The sequence below is a fragment of the Camelina sativa genome, chromosome 3 (genome assembly GCF_030686135.1).
Source record: "Camelina sativa cultivar CO46 ecotype springtype chromosome 3, ASM3068613v1".
Classification (NCBI taxonomy): Eukaryota; Viridiplantae; Streptophyta; class Magnoliopsida; order Brassicales; family Brassicaceae; genus Camelina; species Camelina sativa.
Window position 1 is genome coordinate 11,882,512 of NC_141882.1, and position 22,076 is coordinate 11,904,587.

The window sequence follows — 22,076 nt, forward strand, 5'->3', positions numbered from 1 at the left end:
ATTAATATATAAGTTTACGTGTTGTGATCGAAAAAGTCACCACACATCTTAAAGCAAAAAAAAACAAATAACAAAATGGATAAGGAGAGCTCAAAGAACCAGCAGAGAGAAGACGACGAAGAAACCATGAATTTGATCTTATCACTTCCCTCAGATGTAGATTTCGAGGGTACAAAGCTGTTCAAGTACCAAGGATGTTGGTACAACGACAAAACTTTGCAAGCAATACTCAGTTTCCAACGAGATTTCGAGCCACAAGACACGGACATAATCGTTGCTTCGTTCCCCAAATCTGGTACTACTTGGCTCAAAGCTCTCACAGTCGCTGTCCTGGAGAGATCCAAACACTCTTCTGATAATCATCCTCTTTTACTTGAGAATCCTCATACTCTAGTACCATTCTTCGAGCTCAGACTTTACATGCAAAGCTCGAAACCAGATCTGACCAAGATCTTATCATCCCCGAGACTATTCTCGACTCACGTTCCTTTCCAGACTCTTAAAGAAGGTCTCAAGAACTCGTCTTGTAAGATCGTGTACGTGTGCAGGAACATGAAAGACGTGTTGGTTTCGTTTTGGTATTTCAAGTGCGCAAATCAAGAGATAGAAAAAGAGAAAAACTCGTTGGAGTCAATGTTCGAGTCGTTTTGCACTGGAGTTAGCTATTACGGACCATTTTGGGAACATATCTTGAGCTATTGGACAGCAAGCTTACAATATCCCAAGAATGTGCTTTTCTTGAAGTACGAGCAGTTGAAAACAGAGCCTCATGATCAGCTCAAGAAACTTGCCGAGTTCTTGGGATGTCCTTTTACGTTGCAAGAAGAAGAGAGCGGTTCCATGGAAGAGATCTTAGATCTTTGCTCATTTAGAAACCTGAAGAATTTGGAGATCAACAAGACCGGTAGAACACCTGGAGGAGTTGCTCACAAGAATTTTTACCGTAAAGGTGAAGTTGGTGACTCGAAGAATAATCTGACTCCTGAGATGGAGAAGAGACTTGACATGATCATCCAGCAGAAGTTTCGAGGTTCGGATATGAAATTCTAAGTTATGTGTGGTTTCATACTTTTTTTTTTACTGTGCTTTGTTTAACCAAAGTACCTTTTGTTGCTATGTTACTTCATATATGATTGTATGATGTCTATCATTTGTTACTAGCTACTACTACCTTGATGTCGAATTCACTTTCTTGAACTGAGAACAATAATTTTGAAACCATATTAAACCAAAGTGAAAAAGCGTATGTGAAGCATCATTGTAATAAACCAAAGTGCAAAAGCGTATGACAAAGCATTATTATGGTATAGTTTTTCGATAGTAGCAGTAACACCATATCCCTAAAATTGAGAGAATCTATCAGGAAACGGTTCCTGGTTTAAACTTAGAGGGCTTCATGTCTCGCAAGTTCAGGTGGCACCGTACTATTACACTCAACAAGCTTTTGCCTCAGACCGTAAAACACATCTTTATCCTCAAGAGTCAAGAACGTTGTGGCAACACCGCTCTTCCCTGCTCGTCCTGTTCGTCCAATCCGATGCGTATACATATCTATCGTGCTAGGCATATCGTAGTTGATGACGTGTGCCAAGTCACGAATATCAAGCCCACGGCCTAAAACATCTGTTGCAACAAGAACGTTGAATCTCTTTTGTATGAATCCTTCTAAGCTGACATCTCTCTGTTCTTGCGACTTCCCTGCGTGCAATGTCGTCACACGACACCTCGCTAACTTTTCTAGATTCTTAACAATGTAATCAACCTTGATCTTGGTATTCACAAACACAATCGCTGACTTATCATCACCAAGCTCATCGATCAGTTTCTTCAACTTGGAGAACTTGTCTGTTTCTTTGATCATGATCACTTGTTGAGTGACCAACTTCGTGGATTTTCCGATAGTGACCACAACTGGATTCCTCAAGTACTTTCTAGCGAGACGCTCTAATACAGGAGACATTGTGGCACTGAACATATAAGTAGTTCTGTAAATCTTCTTCTCTTCGAGCTCTTCATCTTCATTCTCTGGTTTCAAATTACTCGAAGGCATCGCATTTAACACTTCTGCAACCTGTGGCTCAAAACCCATGTCAATCATACGGTCAGCTTCATCAAGAACCAAATAGTTACATTAGTTCAACACCAAGTACCTTCTCTCAAGACAATCTATCAATCTACCAGGCGTAGCAATCACAATCTCACATCCTTGTGATAGCTTCAACGCTTGTTTCTCAATTGACTCACCACCAGCGATGGAGATCACTTTAAACCCCAAATAACGAGCAAACTTAACCGTCTCTTCTTTAATCTGCTTTGCAAGCTCTCGTGTAGGAGCCATAACTAAAGCGTAAGGACCTTCACTCTGATTCTCTTCCCTCATTGGTGGCAGTCTTGATATGTAAGATAACATTGGCAGAACAAACGCAACGGTTTTGCCTGTACCAGTCTCTGCAATACCTATAACGTCTCGTTGTTCAAGTCCTAAAGGTATAGCTGCCATCTGAATAGGTTTAGGTTCCTTGTAATCAGCTCTTTCCACAGCTTTCAATAGCTCAGGACTAAGCTTACTCTCTTCCCAACTCCTCAATGGATGAGGAATCTTGGATCCTTTATAAGAAATATTGAAATCTTCCTTGAAAATTCGCCAATCTCTTTCACTCATCTCCTCTAACTTCTTCTCGCTCCAATGCTTATCTACTTCCTCATGCTTAGCCGCCACTTGTTTTTTCTGCTCACGGCGGTCAATCCCCGCGCGAAACCCTCTCCCGAACAGAAGCTGAGCTTCGTGAGGGTTTTGGTAAAGAGCATTGATCATATCTCCACTCGAAGTATCTTCAGTGTTCTCCCAATCAAAACGGACCTTCTTGCTTGGCTTCATGATGATTCTCTTCTTAGGCTTTGTGGTTCCTAGGTATTGCTCTTTCATGGCGTCTATCTCCTTCTCACGCTCTACCTTTTCTAATTTCTCAACCCTAGCTTTGGCTTCACGTTCACGAAACTCACGATCGCTCTCTCTGTTTCTGTCACGGTCGCGGCCTCGTTCTCGTTTTCGATCTCTGTAACGGTTTCCATCACCATTACCGGGGTTGGAGCGAGTGATCTGATCGAGGCGGCGATGACGATCCTCGATTTCGTCGTGGCGGCGTTTTAGGGCTAATTCTTCTCTGTGAGCTTTGGTGAGAAAGACGGGCTTCTTAACGACGGTGAAATCGAGAGCCTTCTTCTCCGTCATAGTTAGCATGAATCCTTCGAACGATCGCTTCACCGATTTAGGGGTTTTCACGATGAAGAAGATATAATAGACAAGCGAGAGAGAACCGTCTTTGTTTCTGTATTTTTATATTGAAATGAAATAAAAACCATCCACTTTCCAAAACTGGAAATTTATTCTCCACATGAAGGAAAAAAAAAGCCTGAACTCATTAGGCCCGTTATCTAAGCCCATATTAAGGCAGTGCATATCTTTATAATAGACAAGCATGAGAACACAGACATTTACATCATCATAAACCGATGTTAAAATAACAATTTATCATTTAAATTCTTTGAGTTTCAGTAGGTCTATGATCACATTTTTATTCTGATTAGTAGCGTAAGGCCACATGTTTATGTTGTGAAGAACAAAAAGAAGTTTTAAGTAAAAATGGCATGATGTATTTGTATTAATATCAAAGATAGCAAAATTATATACTCACAAAAAAAAATTATCAGTTTTTTGCGATGGTGATTAACATTTCTAGAGCACATATATATATATATATATAATCTTTTTTATTAGTTCAGCAGAATAATCACCAATTGGAGTAATTCAGTCGCAAATCATATAACTCAACTTTATAGAGAAAAAAAAATATAATTTTATATTCTTCCTCATGATAACCGTAGAAGAAATTAACAATCAATTGCTTTACAATATATATATATATAATATTGATTAGTAGGAAATAGTGAAATAAAATTTACAGTAAATTTATTTTAAGAATTTTTAAATAAAATATAAATATCGTAATTAATTTTGAATAGAGAAACAATAGAGATCATAAATTTGAGAACTCCCAACCCAAAGAAGAAAAAAGGGTCTCCAAGAAGATAGGCAGAATCATGGAGTCAATGCGTCTCAATCCACTCACATTCCAGAAGATAATTTGGTATATCCCAATATTCCAATCTAGAGAGTAGAGAGGAGGATATGTTCTTTTATGTTAAGGTGTTAACAGTAACCCTAATTTATTATTATTGGGTGTATTATTGGGGTTGTCGTCAGTCACAGTCGTAAATTGAAGGCTACTATTAGGTTTACTATTTTTTGTAAGAAGAAAAAAGAGACATGTCTTTGGCCTTTGGGAGACTTTCTTTGACTCCTCTTTTGTCTCTTTTTTCACACTTTCGTTCACAAAATCAAATAACGAGACTGACTGACACACACAAAAAAAAAACCTACAAACACGTGCCTTCCCTCTCTTTTCCCTATATTTTTCATTCAAACATTTACACAATTACGACCAGCTTTTACCATTTTTTTTTATTCAAATATTTATCCAGAAAAATGAACTAAAATGATGAAAGTAAAACACATTTCGTTCTTTCAGTTATTGTTACAATTTATTCTACCAAAAAAAAGTTATTGTTACAATTTTATTCATAGAAAGAAAACATAAAGACTTTTTCACTATTTTGTTCTGTACATATGAATGATTATATACATGCAAATAAAAATATTTAGCTAACATATTACTTGAATTATTTTGTGCCAGAAACCACCAAATTCGACAGAAACTGACAAAATATCAAATTTCAGTTTCATTTTCAGAATTTTTTTTTTCATGCCAAAGAAAATAATTAATTATGCTTTGTTCGTTGAAATTGGCATGCTAAAGACAAATTATATAATCTATTTTATTCCTCTTTGGTTGATATATTTTTCCAAACAATAAAAAACTTTAAAACCCTAAAAAAATCAAGTTGCCAAAATAGAAGGAAAAATAAATAAAAATCCTTCTTTTGTTGCCTGACAAAGCAGAATTCAGAGAAAAGTTTATCCAAAGGTCATTCAAACTTAGTTTATTTGAATGGTTTGTTTAACATTATTCGAAAGATTCCAACGTTTATGTACGAAAGCAACTTCTATTTTTCCCCTAGCATAACAAAAACAACTCATTATTTTCATGCAAAAAATACATATTTGACGTTCAACGATAATTAGTAACCACAAACAAAGTAGTTTTTTGAATATTTTATTTTTAGTATCAATATTAAAGAAAATTAGTGTTTAGTGTTTTGCAAGTTGATGTAATCATAACACAACCTGCGAATAATAATTCAACATTTTCGGAAAATAATTTGGTTAATTTTTTATTTTTGTGTTAATCTCACTCTCAGTTTCTTTACATGATCAAATCCAACAATTTCTATGTATCAACACCACACAAATTAGAAAACAAAGATTATTCTACTTTCCTAAGAATAGTTTTCTTGGCACTTTTGGACTTGAATTTGGATTGAAGCTTACGCTTCGAACATGAATCACTCTGATGAGACGACTTCTTCTTCATCACACTAAACCTCTTTCGTTTCTTCTTCGTTTTCTCAACAGCTGCTGCTTTCATCGCCTTAGTCTCTGTTATCGTCTCAAGCTTAGGCTTCCATTTACGCAAACCAACCAGTTGAACATAATCTTTCTTCAACTTCACAGTAGTACAAACTCTACCTTCTCCTTCTTCTTCTTCTTCTTCTTCTTCCTCTTCTTCTTTGATTGCTCTGTTCTTTCTTCCTTCCATCATCAGTTCGGAGATGAAATCTTCAGACACACGGATCCTTAAACGCTCTCCTTTCTCTCCCTTTTGTATAAGAAAAGGCTGAGGCTGCTTTTGAGTCTTCTTCACCATAACGCCACCGTTCTGAGAGGTTTTAAGTGTGGCTATGGTGAGGAAAGAGAGATCGTTCTTAAAGAAATCTGATGGGAGGAGGAAGTAGTTGAGACCGAGCTTGAGTGTTTCGGTTTCGGACAGAACAGGGGTTTTTTGTCCTATGTAGAGTAAGTCCGATCTACAGATTTCGTGTTTTGGGAAGTCTTTTGTGAGCTCTGAGACCACTACGGGACGATCGTAGACTTCTAAAGAACCGTCGGATCTGACGAGCTTGATTCGTCCGCCGTTGGTGTTTCTCTCTGGTCGGGGATGGAGACAGAGCCAACTCGAAGGACCTCTGTGTAGCTTTACGAGTAGACTCCCGAGCTTTGTGATGTTATCATGACCCATTTAATATAAGCTGGATTCAGGGTTTAAGCTTTAAAGGATGTAGGGTTTCTATCTTCTCTGCTAGAAGAAGAAGGTCATGAAGCAAGTATTGCAGAAGGAGAGAGAGAGAGAGAGTTTTGTGGTTTTAGTGTGAACAAATGAGACGAAGTTTTCGTTTATATACAGTGAGAATATTTTTACATACAAAAGGATTTAAGTCCCTTTAAACCTTTACTAATATCTTAATTTTAAAACCAATTTAATATTTTTATGTTTTATTTTTCTTTTCTTCGTTCATTTTTCAATGCAAACATATGGTAAATTATTTGTCTTATTTACTACCTACCTTACAATAAATAATTACTAGTTAATTTATTGTTTTTGATAATTTGTTAACTTATGTGGTTTTGATAGATAGATATTGTAAATTTGATTATTAATAAAACTTTTATTATCTACGTGCATTAAGTAATACATCACTTATATACATATATTGAACTAACGACCGGTATACCAATATATTTGATTATTGGGTATTACATTTCATTTGTGATATTAGACATCCAAGTTTAAAAAGTTAGATATATGTGGACTAGTTTTGGTCCAAGTTGTGGTGTTAACTATGCTCGAGAAGCGATTAGATTAATAATTAATTGTGGATAAAAAATACTTGAATATGACTATGTTTAACGTGCGTGACGTTAAACTATTATGATACATAAATATAAAAAGAAGTTACAGAGAAAGAAGACTTAGACCGATGGAAAAGGATGTATCGAGTCTTCTTTTTAGACATTTCAATCTTTGGTTTTAAGGTATTTCAACTTTAATGGATTGTGACAATTATGTTATTCGTCTTAAGTATATCTAATAGCCACACATTTCTGAAAACCTATATATGATCATCATTTCACCTTTCTTCTCTTCTTTTATCCGGTGATAGACCTAATCCCTACTTAGTTGAGCAATGATCATCCTGTGACTGTGATATATAATTTTTTTATTATTATTATTATGTTCAACTAATCTTGGAGATACGTTTGAATATGAAAATCAAAGTTCATCAATACTAATGTTAGATACGATACGAGTTTTAGATATATTATTTTTTGCACGAAACATATTAGATTAGAATAGATAGTAAACATATTTCAAAATTTGCAAGTCCTAAGAGAAGTAGCCACCTCTCCAATTTGGTCTTGGATCAAAGATGTAAGTTTGACCCACCAAATAGTGTACGTAATTATGTTGCCTTACTTTGACTCGCTTCTTCTTCCTTTATTTATTTTGTTTTGAATTTGCTAATCCCGCCTCCCTTTCTTTTCCTTTTCGTCTTCTTTTCCGTTTTGCATGCTTTTTATATGTTTCTTTTTATTTCGAAACTTATAATCAACTTTTGTATGAATAATGGTGATATAACTTATGTCATGTCCATCTCGTAATATTTGAGATGTAGAAACACCGAGATTGGTTAATTTTACCAAACTTAAAGTTTTTGGTCAAGTAGCTAGCCTATGCACCTCACACGGATAGCATTGTCATTTGATTGCTTTAGAGCTTAATGTTTGTAATTTTAATCTATAAGACAGACATCAAGTCTAAGTGTAAAAAGTTTATATAAATGATACGTAGGTAATAAATCAACTAGTAGCATACAAAGTCTTAATTTACTTTTCTTTAACAAAAAGGTTCATCTACAAATATTTACGATTGTTACTTTTTCTGCCAATATGGAAATATGTTCAAATCCATCTCGTAATATTTGAGATCTCCTAACACTAAAATCATGCATTTTCAACCATGCCCAAAAAATATAGAACAGGAAAATGTATTTCTTTTTATGTTTTGTTTGTGAAAAATATATTTGTTCGACATTAACCTAAAATTTCATGACATAATCATTCAATAACGCATCCAACATTTAGATATTCCAATTTGCAAGACTGACTATGTTCATTTAACACAAGAACAGTCCAAGTACTAAAATCTTTAAATTTGGTAGGCAATGCACTAGTCATAGTTTATATGCTAACAACTTTAATAGGAAATTCAATCAACGTCGCTTGTTGGTGAGCAAAGGAATAAGACGACAAGGTGATATTATGGCTTTGCGTAAGTTCAATGCTTGATGGCCATTCGCTAATTTCTAAAGCTGGTCACTTCCTAAGAATGATACGATGAAATGAAGTTTAAAATATCTGATAATCATTGAGATATGTCGCTCATATTAGTTTTGGTTTCAATCATTTAGACATATCGCATCAATACAATAAAACAATAAAACTTGTATGTTTTTCACCAGAGCATGACACATCAGCTTTAAAATTCAAGCTGGTGTTAACACATCATTTAAAATCAAAAGCCAATAGAATTATAACAAATAATACACATCAACATTTTTAACCAGTAATAATCATTTTCTATTCTATGTCACTTTCTCTCTATTGAGAAAACCTAGCCACTCTTCCTTTGTTAGTTGTACAGAGATGTCGACAAAAGTTAGAAATCAAAAGCTTTCAACTTCTTCCAGCGATGTCTCATCTCGAGTTGTATCGTGATATAGATCCCTGATTTCAAGCGTTTAAGGCTATGGATGGTTTTGCAAATATATAGTGAATCCAGTTGGAGGAATGGACGATGATTAGACATTACTGGCTTAGGGACTCTAAACTCGAACCTAAACCCACCTTGAAGAACTTGATCGAGCATGTAGGTTGAAGCTAATACAAAGCATAAATATTAAGGAATCATATTTAGGTATGAAGAAGCTTTGTGGCACTCTAACTTCAGAAAATTTGCCTATGGCTACGGCAAAGGCTTACCCAATGATCCATACGAGAGTGATCTCCACGCTGTCTTCTCACACAGTAAGTGTAGTTTGCGTTTCTGAAGTTTCAGTATCTTTAAATGGGTGTTTCTTATGCCTTTTTGTTTGTACAAATTGTGGATATCATGAAGTTGTTGATGTTAATCTTACTCGAGACAAGAGGACTGGTAAATCAGGGTTTTGCGTCTGCTGCATATGAAAATCAAAGAAATACCACTCTTGTTGTTGGTTATTGAAGCTTTTCTTTTGATGACTCTTGCACATTGTTCTTATGTGCATTTCGGTGTTGTAATTTATTGATTTGAATGGAGCTGAAGTGTTAGCGCAGGTCATTAGTATGGATAACCATTGTGACAAATATGTTAAGTGGGAGGAAGCGGATGAAGAGTATGCAGAGCTTTTGAAAGGGGAGAGTGTACTCGTGGGGTTTCTTGCATCGTGTTTACATGCAATCGATCTTGAATAAACCCTTTTATGTCGTGAGGTTCACTAAGAAGCAATAACTTGGATTCTAAATAAAGATGGACATCCTCATTCACACGCAAACAATTTGTACTTCTCCACAAACATTCGTAATTGAAAGTTTTTACAGTTCTTCATGATAATTCAATCAAACTTAAAAGCTAATTCAGTATCATCAATTCCAAAAGCTAATTGGCCTGAGCTACTACTACTTTTTAATGAACAATTGTAAAGAATATGAGATTGGACAAGTGAATTATTCAACAATTTCGAATTTTTTTTGGAGAATATATCGCTTATCCTATTTTGGAAATGAGAATCTGAGCAAATTTCTGTTTTTGAGTGGGTTTGTATATATTACACTATTACAGCATAACTCTGTAAATGAATGACCGTAAGCAAAACCTTTAAATGAGCCAGAATTTTGACTGTGGGCTTTAGCAACGAAGCTCATTCAGTTAATTACAAAACAACATTGCTTGAATTAAATGTTAGCGTGTGTGGCACACCGTAGCCATGAAACTTTTGTCGCTCGTCTAATTTATAAGTTGTAAATCAGTAACTCATCAAAGTTAATCGGAAAAAGAAGATAAAAGCTCTCTCTCACTCTAAGATCTAAGAGAGTGAAAAACTTCTCAGATAGTATAACCATCTGATTTTATAATATATTTTTCTTTTGAATTATATTTTCGGTTTGGTATTTTTTTGGTATTTTCGATTGTTTAGTAAAAATAAATTGTTTGTCTACTGTTTAATTAAATTAATAAAAAAATATAATAATGAAAATAATAAAAACACAAAACTAGTCAAGTAGATAATAATTTACATTAATATTTTTCAAAAACTTTATTAATTAGTTTATTTGATATCAAACAACTTATATTAAATTATGATTTAAAAAATATAGTAAAATACAAAATAAAAATATTTTATAAAAGAAAAAATATAAAAGTAATCTCGTGGCTTAGCGCAGATTTAACCTGGTATAACTAATGCAAGTAAAAAAACAATTAAGGCGGTTGCACAACCCCACCATTTAGATTTGTTTACGTACTCACAATTACAATCGCATTTAACTAAATTTCTCAATACACTGTATAGGACCTCCTGGGATGAAATGTTTGTAACGAACGTGACCTTGACGAGAATTGGTTTGTAATGAATGCTAATTTTGGATTTGGGCTATTGTAGAAGGCCCACTGGATAAGTTTTCGACTGTCCAGAACACAGGTTTCGTCTAGTCCGGTTAGAAAATTAGCTAGTCTTGTTACATAATTTTATTTGTAGAGTCCCTGATGAGGAGCTTCTAGAGCTTCTAGAGCATCTAGAAGATCTACAAAATAATTCAAGTCAGACTCAAAACAAAACACCGAGACCGTTTACACACTTGGTTTGATCATGTACTATACAGATGCTCTCACTCTCACACAAACAATGATTTGAACAAAATAGTACAGATACATTCCATCGAAAATAAGACTTAAAAGACTCATGTTTCACAAGAAGGACAATAAAAGATACTTATTTTTTTATCAATTCGAAAACTCTTTTCTTTTAGCCAAAGTCATTTTTGTGGATCTGTATGATACAACCCAACTTACACAGGAAACAAGACAAAGAATATGAATAATAAGATCAAAAGTACCCTCAGAATCGAAGAACTTATCAACATTGAATAATCTCAGACAAGGCTGAAACTTATATATAGATATTCTCGGATCATCATTGGGTTAATACATAACAACAACAAAAACAAAATCAAACGATTCAGTTCCCTCAGACATTATGTTTTTTCAACATTGTATATTCAGACAAGGCTGAAACTAAAATATAAAAGGTTGTTCGATCATTGGGAACTTCTATAGCGTAAATAATAAAAAACAAAAAAAAAACCATAAACTCAAAGATCAAAACAAGAACGAAGATCGAAGGTGTAGAAACCTAATTTAATCAGAGAAAACGTAGTTGATGCTCTACTCTTGCTCTTCTTTGAAGCGGCGGCTTTTATAAAAGACCTAACTCGTCTCTGTATAGTGTTTATAAATAACATAAAAGCCCTCATAGTTTTAACTGCTTCATACATTTTACCCTCCCTATCTACTAATTACAAAAAGTGTCCAATATTCTTACGTATTGGGAAGAAAAATTATTATGGCTCCGATTGGTAATCACGTTTAAAAAAGACGGTTACAATTTTTATAGCGGTTGTGAAAAAGGTAGTTAAAAAGAAAGTGGTTTAAGTTAGCGGATGGAAAAGATGGTAGAGTAAAAGAAAGCGGTTGAGTATTTAGCTTGATTGGTAACATTATAGCGGCTGAATAGTATAAGTTATAATAAATTATAAAATTTGTAATTAATTTAGTTAAAAAAAAATGAATTGAAATGTTATTATCTAATTCATAATATAAAATATTAATATATTTAGATGATATTAACTAAATGATCAAAATGTGATATTAAAAAAATTATCAAATGTATATTTTTAAAATCTTCCTTATATGATATTAACAAAATCATAATCTCCATTAAAAATAGCATGTTACTATTCAAATCATAATCTTGATTTACTAAATTTCTTTATTTTTGACTTAATAACCTTTTCATTAAAAAAACATTGAAAAGAATAGCAACACATATTAAATCAAGATTATGATTTGAACAGTGAATAAAGAAATAAACAACTGTGCAACCTCTTTACAATGTCCAAATGTTAGTTTTTTATAGTAGTTAGGATTAGTGTTTGTAACCACCAAAAATAGGTTAAAACCATCATCTTCAACCGCTTTTTCCAACCTTGATATCTAGCCGCATTCTCCAAAAGACTTGTTGATTGGTGGTTGTTGGAGTAGATCGTTTGCAAACGAGACGTTTGGGTGCTTCCAATCAGACCCTATAAGTTTGATTTGATGCCTAATGTAGCCAAAGTTGGAATCTGAAGATGTAACGTTTCTGAAGCTCCTTGTTCCTCAAGTAGAAGAAACTTTCAGAGAATTTCGAATTAAATTGTATATCTTGCATTATTTTCATAAAATAATATAATATCGAGGAGCATGGTGGAACTAATATGGATCAAAATGGAACTGGATAAGATTCAATGAGGGTGATTCGTATAAAAGATAAGAAGTCATTCATGTAAATGCAAATGAACAATACCACTACGATCTGCATTTACCATTGGACCTTCAAGGACCATGTGACTGCACTGCACCGTGGTTGTCGATGGAAATCACTTGTATGTATTTCTCAGATGTGTTCACTCTGCTTGTTGATGGGTTCACTGCCTTCACCTGGTTCACCGGAAGTACCACCTCATCATATGATACCATCAGTCACAGACTCTACAAAGAACGATGACATAATATAGACTTTAAGATTCTCAAGGAAAAACCCAAATCTCAAAATCTTTTTTGAGAGATCCTTTTGTCAAGAAGTTTTCTGCTTGGTTGGATTCGAATTCAGTTCATGTCTGGGATTTAACAATCCTTATACACTACATTTGAACCAGTAAAAACTCTCAAACCAACAACTATTCGATGGCTACTCTAGCTATTTTCCTCATGAATCCTTTAAGATTTAGCATGTATTTTAGGCATACCAATATGGCAATATCCAATAATGTCCTACACGTTACCCGCATTATGAATAACTTCAACGGTTACAGCTCATCTGAATAAAATAACATGCTTAAATTATTGATTTTATTTCGTATGCTGATTCTACCTACACGTTATCCACGTTATAAGAGCGTTATCGAGCAACACAACAAATGGTTATGTTTTGCCTTAAACTAAAAAAAAAAAAGTCAACAAACAAAAAATGGATGAGAAAGAGATCCCAGAGAACCTGCACAGAGAAGACGACGAAGAAACCATGAATCTGATCTCATCACTTCCCTCATGCGTAGATTTCGAGGGTACAAAGCTGTGCAAGTACCAAGGATGTTGGTACGACAGCAAAACTATGCAAGGAATCCTCAACTTCCAAAGAGGGTTCGAGCCACAAGACACTGACATAGTCATTGCTTCGTTTCCCAAATCTGGCACTACGTGGCTTAAAGCTCTCACAGTAGCTCTCTTGGAGAGATCCAAACACTCTTCTTCTGATGATCATCCTCTTCTACTTGACAATCCTCATGGGCTAGTACCATTCCTCGAGCTCATCTTCGAAACCTCAAAACCAGATATGACTAATATCTCATCATCCCCGAGGCTATTCTCGACTCACGTGGCATTCCAAACACTGCGAGAGGCTCTCAAGAACTCTCCTTGTAAGATTGTGTACGTGTGGAGGAACGTGAAAGACGTGTTGGTGTCTTTTTGGTACTTCAAGTGCGCAATTCTAAAGATAAAAGAAGAGGGAAGCATGTTGGAGTCATTGTTCGAATCGTTTTGCGGAGGAGTCATCAATCACGGACCATTTTGGGAACATGTATTGAGCTATTGGAAAGGAAGCTTGGAAGATCCCAAGAACGTGCTTTTCTTGAAGTACGAGGAGTTGAAAACAGATCCTAACGTTCAGCTCAAGAAACTTGCCGAGTTCTTGGGTTGTCCTTTTACGGTGGAAGAAGAAGAGAGTGGATCTGTGGAAGAGATCTTAGACCTTTGCCTATTGCGTAACTTGAAGAACTTGGAAATCAACAAGACCGGAAAGACGGCTAGAGGGTCCGATCACAAGACCTTTTTCCGTAAAGGCGAAGTTGGTGACTCGAAGAATTATCTAACTCCTGAAATGGAGAAGAGAATTGACATGATCGTCGAGGAGAAGTTTCGAGGTTCCGACATAAAATTCTAAGTACCTTCGTTGTTATGTACTTAGAATTTCATGATTTATCTTTATTTACGTGTGGTTTCATTGTGCTTTATTTAACTTTGGGTTTATTATTAGAGTTTTATCATATACTCCTAAATTTATCTTTATTTTTAGAGTTTTTTTATTTATTTATTATTAAACTTTGGGTGATTTTAGAATATTTCAAAATACAAAAAAAAAAAAAAAATTGGCTTCAATCTCTACAACGACACTTAACTATTCCATTACATAAAAATTGGCATGAAGGAGTAACGATGAGACCGAAGACATCATTCACATCATTGAGAGTGTAGAAAGAAATCAAAGTTCACCTAAGTGAAGTATTCTTGTGGGGGGTATGAGTGAGATGACGAGAGTCCAACTGGTAATCCCCTCCTATCCAAAGTGAACCACATATGAAAAGAGAGGCCAAGTGTACACTCTTTGCAGTAATAAGCGTCTGAGATCCCAACCCATCGCAAATAACACACCGGCCTTGGAATGACTCGTTGTTGCATTCATCACATATACATACCAGAGTACACGAAGCATGATAAGTCGTCCAATGGCAATCCTAGGTTGTTTCCGGCACATGACCAGATGTTTTGCATGGCTAGTGGAACGGTGTTGTACCTGCAAACATAGGTTGAAACAAAAAAGCAAGAGAGGTCAGTCACTTGTCTATATACTCTTTGACAAAGGAATGGTGACCAAGAGTCAAGAGAGATAGCTTAACAAAAAGAAACAAACCGAAGAGTTCAGGATTTACTTAAAGCTTGTGCTTGTCCATTCTATTCGATCGTTACACATCATCATAGAACAGTTTTTTCAACAATATATAACTCTTCCTTTTATAACTTGTTTCTAAACTATCAATATACAAAACCAAGCTGGATTTGAAAGAAAAAGCATGGTGGACGGACTGTGTGAGGGAAAAAAGACATTGTAGTTAGAGGAGACAAAGTTTATTTTTTTGTTGGTATTGAATATAAGGGGAATTCATAAGTACCTTGCTGTCGTGAAATCTTATCGATGGAATAGACCACGACTTTTTTCCTCCTCCACTGAACACTGTCGGAGATTCCTATAACATACGAAAAGAAGTAGAGGATGATAAAGAATTGCAAAATCCAAATCGGAGATATAAAAGAGAACGAGAGAGAGAGAGAGACAACAGACAAAAAGGAGGAGTTTTGTTAAAGGAGGCGGCATGATCGGTGTAGAGAAGGATATGAGCGGCGATGGTGAGGAGCATGAAGAAAATAACAAGATTGCGAAGCTTCACCATCATCGTCATCCAGTTGAAGATCAAGCGAGCCAAATCTCTCTTTTGTTCCCTTTACTTTTTTTGTTAGTTTTATAATTGAGTTTGGTCGTATTGACATATCATCGCCACCCAGTTAATGTGTTTGTTAAGTAAGAGGTGTGTCTGTAAGAGGCATGACTTGTCGACTAAAGACACAGTTATTGGTAATGGTTGGTTCTTTTACTCTGTTTCTTCTTTCTCTCAACAATATTCTAACATTTTTTCAAGTGTGAATGATCGGGAGAGAGAGAAAGAGAGAGCGATAAAGAAGAAGAACAAGCAAGTGAAAAAAAGTAAAACCATTACCAGCTCCCAATTTTGTTCTCTCTGCAATCATTCTTCTCTCCCAGTTTTGATTTGAGTCCTAGGAAAATTATGTTGATTGAGTTATATTTATGCACTTTCTATCCCATAATTTTTTTTTTTTTTTTTTGAAATCCTTCAAAATTTTACTTCATATCCTATGATTTTATTAGTCATATTTTTCAACTAAAAAATCCAAAAAAGTCTTCTAAAATCATTCAAAGTAGCATTTTAAAAAAAAAATTGTGAAATTTTGAATAACAGGAGATTTAAACTAGGTTTTATAAATTGTTGATTGAATAACAAGATATTCTGAATTATTTAAAAAGATTTTACAGAAATCTTAAATTGAATAACAGAGGATTTCATATGATTTTTTAAAAATCTCAATTGAATAACAAGTGATTTGAAGAACACTTTAAAATCTTTTAAAATTCAAATTCAATACCCCTCTAAGAGGGATGATATTAAACTTAGTATTTTAAAAGATTTTGGAGTATTTTAAAAATTCATTGTGAACTGATGATTTTAAAAAACTTTCTCAAACTTTCCCAAAAAATATTTGTTTTTTAATATTAAATCTTTAAAGAAATACAAAGGGACACACATAGTCTTCATGCAGCGGTCACTGATTGAATGATTTCCAGTAATCTTTTAAAATCTCCCAACATATCTCACCAAATGACCATTTTTTTTGGTAGAAGAGGGAAGAACTAGTCTCCCATTTATTAAGCTAAAAAATAAAAAAGTTACAATAGTATTTGACGTGGCCGGACAGACCCGAACGCATAATCGCTCAAAAGCGAACTAACAATAGATGGAACAGTATCAAAATGATAAAAACCAACAGGCACGGTGAACGCATAGTTCGCTAACCCGTCTACAAGACGGTTAGTCTCCCTATACACATGAGAAATGCGGATTAGCCAGTCTTTTGATAGAAAGTTATGGCACAAACGTACCAGAAAGGACAACAGATGAACGTCGCTTATCCCTGTCTTAAGAAAACCAACTACGAGCTGTGAGTCTACCTACAACTCCAAACAAGCCACTTTACCTGCCAAGCAATGCATAGCCCATAGCACACCCCCCACAGCTCAGCCAAAGGTGTCCTACACAGTCCGATATTAAACACAAAACCTCCTATGCACTCTCCCACGCTGTTCCGTAACACCCCTCCTGCGGCTGTCAGACCCGGATTTCCCAGCGAAGCTCCGTCCGTGTTCAACTTAACCCAGCCGTTTTGGGGAGCCACCCAACCTACCATCCGCTATCTCACCAAATGACCATTGAATTTATTTTTAAATTCCACATAATCTTCTAAATACACAAAATCATAAAATATCTTTTTAGAGCTCTCAAAATCTAAATACTAAAATCCATAAAATCTTCTAAAATCTTAATTCAATACCCCCTAAAACACACTGTTCCATATGGACCTTCAAGGGCCATGTGACTGCACCGCTTCTTGAAGGGTCTTCACAGCGCTTTCGTAAGTCACAAACCCCATAAACCAGAACTCGTGGTTGTCGATGGAAACCACTTGTATGTATTTCTCAGATGTGTTCACTCTGCTTGTTGATGGGTTCACTGCCTGCCTTCAGCTGGTTCACCGGAAGTACCACCTGATCATATGATATAAATCAGTAACAAACTCTACAAAGAAAGATGACATAAAATAGACTTTAAGGTTCTCAAGGGTAAACCCAAATCTCAAAATCTGTTTTTGCTTCATTACAATCAGAAATGCAGAGATCCTTTAGTCAAGAAGATTTCTGCTTGGTTGGATTGGAATCCAGTTCATGTTTGGGATTTAACAATCCTTACACACTACATTTGAACCAGTAAAAACTCTCAAACCAACAACAATTCGATGGCTACTCTATTTTCCTCATGAATCCTTTAAGATTTAGCATGTCATTTAGGCATACCAATATCCAATAATGTCCTACACGTTACCCGCATTATGAATAACTTCAACGGTTACAGCTCATCTGAATAAAATAACGTGCTTAAATTATTTTATTTCGTATCCTGTTTCTACACGTTATCCGCGTTATCGAGCAACACAACAAATGGTTATGTTTTGCCTTAAACTAACAAAAAAGTCAAACGACACACTTGAAATCAACAAAACAAAAATGGATGAGAAAGAGATCCCAAAGAACCAGCAGAGAGAAGACGACGAAGAAACCATGAATCTGATATCATCACTTCCCTCAGACGTAGATTTCGATGGTAAAAAGCTGTTCAAGTACCAAGGATGTTGGTACAACGACATAATTCTGCAAGGAATCCTCAACTTCCAAAGAGGGTTCGAGCCACAAGACACTGACATAGTCATTGCTTCGTTTCCCAAATCTGGCACTACGTGGCTTAAAGCTCTCACAGTAGCTCTCTTGGAGAGATCCAAACACTCTTCTTCTGATGATCATCCTCTTCTACTTGATAATCCTCATGGGCTAGTACCATACCTCGAGCTCATCTTCCAAACCTCAAAACCAGATATGACCAGTATCTCATCATCCCCGAGACTATTCTCGACTCACATGGCATTCCAAACACTGCGAGAGGCTCTCCAGAACTCTCCTTGTAAGATTGTGTACGTGTGGAGGAACATGAAAGACGTCTTGGTGTCTTTTTGGTACTTCAAGTGCGCAATTCTAAAGATAGAAGAAGAGAGAAGCATGTTGGAGTCAATGTTCGCATCGTTTTGCAGAGGAGTCATCAATAACGGACCTTTTTGGGAACATGTATTGAGCTATTGGAAAGGAAGTTTGGAAGATCCCAAGAACGTGCTTTTCTTGAAGTACGAGGAGTTGAAAACAGATCCTAACGTTCAGCTCAAGAAACTTGCCGAGTTCTTGGGTTGTCCTTTTACGGTGGAAGAAGAAGAGAGTGGATCTGTGGAAGAGATCTTAGACCTTTGCTCATTGCGTAACTTGAAGAACTTGGAGATCAACAAGACTGGAAAGACGGCTAGAGGGTTCGATCACAAGACCTTTTTCCGTAAAGGCCAAGTTGGTGACTCGAAGAATTATCTAACTCCTGAAATGGAGAAGAGAATTGACATGATCGTCGAGGAGAAGTTTCGAGGTTCCGACATAAAATTCTAAGTACCTTTGTTGTTATGTACCATTTACGATTCATGATGTCTATCTATCATTTGTTATAATTCCGTTTCGTTTGAACAGAACAATGATTTGAAACCAAAAAGGCAAAAACAAAAGTACAAAAGCATCAATTTGTAATAACTAAATGAATAAATAATTTCAATGTTTTTTTTTTTTTAATAACTCGGGAGTGAAACTATGTTAATAAAAAATAATAAGATTCCATGGGGTTGGTTTGTTTAATAATAAAGGAATAGTCATTCATATAAAAGCAAATGAACAGAAGCAACGACTATGTTATAAGCAAACGCCAAGATGACAAAATCTACAACAAATTTCAAAGGTATCAAAAGAACTAAAACACACTGTTCCATATATTTAATGCACAATACCACTACGATCTGCATTTACCATTGGACCTTCAAGGGCCATGTGATTGCACCGCTTCTTGAAGGGTCTTCACAGCGCTTTCGTAAGTCACAAACCCCATAAACCAGAACTCGTGGTTGTCGATGGAAATCACTTGTATGTATTTCTCAGATGTGTTCACTCTGCTTGTTGATGGGTTCACTGCCTTCAGCTGGTTCACCGGAAGTACCACCTGATCATATGATACCATCAGTCACAGACTCAGAGACTCTCGAAGAAGGATGAATTAAAATAGACTTTAAGGTTCTCAAGGAAAAACTCAAATCTCAAAATCTGCTTTGCAATGCAGAGATCCTTTTGTCAAGAAGTTTTCTGCTTGGTTGGATTGGAATTCAGCTCGTGTCTGGGATTTAACAATCCTTCTTATACACAACATTTGAACCAGTAAAAACTCTCAAACCAACAACTATTCGATGGCTCCTCTAATTTTATCAGGAATCGTTTAAGATTTAGCTTGTCTATTAGGCATACCAATAATGTCCTAGTTGACTACTCAACAATATCCTTAGAAGCATCATGTACTGTCCATTTAGTATAGATAAGAAAATTCGCTACTGTCTATGTAGATGAAGTATTCTAGTACATCTATATGTATATATAGATTCATTGGAAATGACTAGAGTCACTAAACCCAATACTGTCTATATATGAATCTTTAGTCTCAAACTGTTCTCTTAGATGTAAAAAGACATCAAAATAGAGAGCTGCAAAGAGAAAGGGACCATCATAGGACAGCCAAAATACCTTGTAATAGCTCCACTGGGTCTGCTCGCCCTCCTTGTAGGAGAGAGGATTGTCACTACAGAAGGCAAGCTTGTGAGTCGAAAGATACATAACTCCCATGACAGGACCAGCAGATGTAGACAAGTAGCAAGCATAGGTCTTGCGAAGCTGTTCCTCAGGAAGGCAATCAAATGTTTGCTTGAAGACCTTTTCATATCCACCTTCTGCAAGTATCTTTGTCCCCTGAGCAATCCGCGAAACAGCAGCATCGGCTACACTTGGACCAGTTTTCACTGCAGAAACAGGGAAAGATATAAAAACTTATATAATCTCAATATCAAATAAAACATCATCCAACCATATGAGTAATGCGTCACAAAAGCAAGCAATAAAAACCAAATACAGAGAACTTATGAATGAACTTGGCTCGAACTCAAAAGGAATATCATAACTATCACAAGTGATGGCTGGATTTGGTGTCGGTGGTTGAATTTGAATGTGAAGCAAGATTCCGGCGTTTATAAAGAAGAAGAAGCATAGATTGATGAACACTTACTTAACCAGAAGACATAACCAATACTATCAAACTCTCCGAGAGACAGTAATATAGATTGATTCGCAATTCATTTGATCGAAGAAGAAGAAGAAGAAGACGCTTACGGTGTTGCCAAACGTTTCCGGCGAGATCCTCGGCCTTCTTGGTAGCTTCGGCAGCCATCTTCCCCCATTTACCTAGCGTATCCTTAACCGAATCCATCGTATCTGCCAACCAAACCAAGATCAAAAATCAATATAAAACAAATCAAACGCAGAAATAGGATTAGGATGCGACAAATCGGATAGAGAAGAAGAAGAAGAAGAAGAAGAAGAAGAAGAAGAAGAAGAAGAAGAAGAACTCACTCTTGGGAACAGGGGCAGGAGAAACGTAAGGATTGGACTCGGGCGGCATGGTGGTGGCTGCGGCGGGGATGGGCTGGGAAGGAGGAGGATTGACGTCGGTAGGGTCGAGCTTAGGGTAAGGAGCGTAGTCAGAGGAATGAGAAGGCGGAGGCGGCGTGGCGGTGGCGGGAGTAGAAGAGATCCGGCTGGTATCATGATTCTCTTGCCCACTCATGATTTTGATTTGATTTGATTCTTCTTCTTCTTCTTTCGAAATGATAATTTTTGTATTTCCGATTAGAGGAGTCTCCCCAAGTCGCAATCGCAGTCGCAAAACAAAATATAAAAATAATTGTCTTGCAGAGTTCCGCGTTGTCATTATTTAATCGTTTGATTGTATAAAATAATGTTTTTAAGTCAAATTCGGTTCAACATATATCGTGCGGTCTACGATTTTTATTCAATTGATTGAATGTATTTTTTTTCCTTCTTTCTCTATAGTGAAATTAGGTGCTAGCAGTATAGGATTAATGCAACAATTATATCTCTCATCCTTCATCTGTCTATAGCTAATTGATCTTTCTAATGTACGTTGTTTTGATCACTTTACTTTCTTTCTTATGGACACAAGTTTTTTTTTGGGTATAAGTTTATCTACTAGAAATTTCTCTTGTTCAATTCTTCGATCTCTTTGGTTTTGCGTCACTAAGTGATACAGAATTACATTGTAACAACAACAATGAAGCAATTCAATTTGTAGTAGCATTCAAAGTCAGATTAATGTTTCTGTTGAGTAACAATTACTTTTTAAAACAATGGAGGTCGAGAGTTTTTAGATTCTTTTTTCGTGATTTGGTGTCCATATTTTGCCTGTGTTAAAAACAGAACGATCACAACTAGAAGCTTAAATGGATATGACCACTCTTTTGAGGTCTCATAAAGCTCGAAGTAGATCTTATTGCATTCTTTAATATAAGGAATACAATCTTGTCTCATGTTTTTTTCATACA

General features: G+C 35.7%; 3 protein-coding genes, 2 long non-coding RNA genes and 3 pseudogenes across 7 annotated transcripts; 3 read left to right on the top strand and 5 right to left on the bottom strand.

Annotated features, from left to right (window-relative positions):
* The first annotated feature begins 31 nt into the window (after positions 1-31).
* On the top strand, positions 32-1,233 carry LOC104776868 (cytosolic sulfotransferase 7 pseudogene; annotated as a pseudogene). The gene has a single exon (XR_015595488.1). The product of XR_015595488.1 is annotated as a cytosolic sulfotransferase 7 pseudogene (transcript).
* Positions 1,211-3,316, bottom strand: LOC104778918 (putative DEAD-box ATP-dependent RNA helicase 44 pseudogene; annotated as a pseudogene).
* Positions 3,317-5,325: 2,009 nt separating this feature from the next.
* LOC104776869 (uncharacterized) lies at positions 5,326-6,494 on the bottom strand. The gene has a single exon (XM_010501016.2). The coding sequence runs from the start codon at positions 6,255-6,257 to the stop codon at positions 5,445-5,447; it is 813 nt and encodes a 270-aa protein (XP_010499318.1). The 5' UTR covers positions 6,258-6,494; the 3' UTR covers positions 5,326-5,444.
* Positions 6,495-13,294: 6,800 nt separating this feature from the next.
* Positions 13,295-14,484, top strand: LOC104776870 (cytosolic sulfotransferase 7-like). Its single transcript, XM_010501017.2, has one exon. The coding sequence runs from the start codon at positions 13,342-13,344 to the stop codon at positions 14,314-14,316; it is 975 nt and encodes a 324-aa protein (XP_010499319.1). The 5' UTR covers positions 13,295-13,341; the 3' UTR covers positions 14,317-14,484.
* A 29-nt stretch (positions 14,485-14,513) lies between these two features.
* On the bottom strand, positions 14,514-15,961 carry LOC104776871 (uncharacterized). The gene is made up of 3 exons (XR_015591744.1): positions 15,493-15,961; positions 15,323-15,397; positions 14,514-14,946 (listed from the first exon to the last, which is right to left on the bottom strand). It is a non-coding gene; the product is annotated as an uncharacterized LOC104776871 (long non-coding RNA).
* A 1,255-nt stretch (positions 15,962-17,216) lies between these two features.
* Positions 17,217-17,813, bottom strand: LOC147946817 (uncharacterized). Its single transcript, XR_015586908.1, has 2 exons — positions 17,629-17,813; positions 17,217-17,547 (listed from the first exon to the last, which is right to left on the bottom strand). It is a non-coding gene; the product is annotated as an uncharacterized LOC147946817 (long non-coding RNA).
* A 184-nt stretch (positions 17,814-17,997) lies between these two features.
* LOC104776872 (cytosolic sulfotransferase 7 pseudogene) lies at positions 17,998-19,212 on the top strand (annotated as a pseudogene). The gene has a single exon (XR_015595489.1). The product of XR_015595489.1 is annotated as a cytosolic sulfotransferase 7 pseudogene (transcript).
* A 57-nt stretch (positions 19,213-19,269) lies between these two features.
* On the bottom strand, positions 19,270-21,496 carry LOC104776873 (GEM-like protein 1). Its single transcript, XM_010501020.3, has 4 exons — positions 21,088-21,496; positions 20,848-20,949; positions 20,209-20,480; positions 19,270-19,636 (listed from the first exon to the last, which is right to left on the bottom strand). The coding sequence occupies exons 1-4, from the start codon at positions 21,443-21,445 to the stop codon at positions 19,457-19,459; spliced, it is 912 nt and encodes a 303-aa protein (XP_010499322.2). The 5' UTR covers positions 21,446-21,496; the 3' UTR covers positions 19,270-19,456.
* Positions 21,497-22,076: the final 580 nt, after the last annotated feature.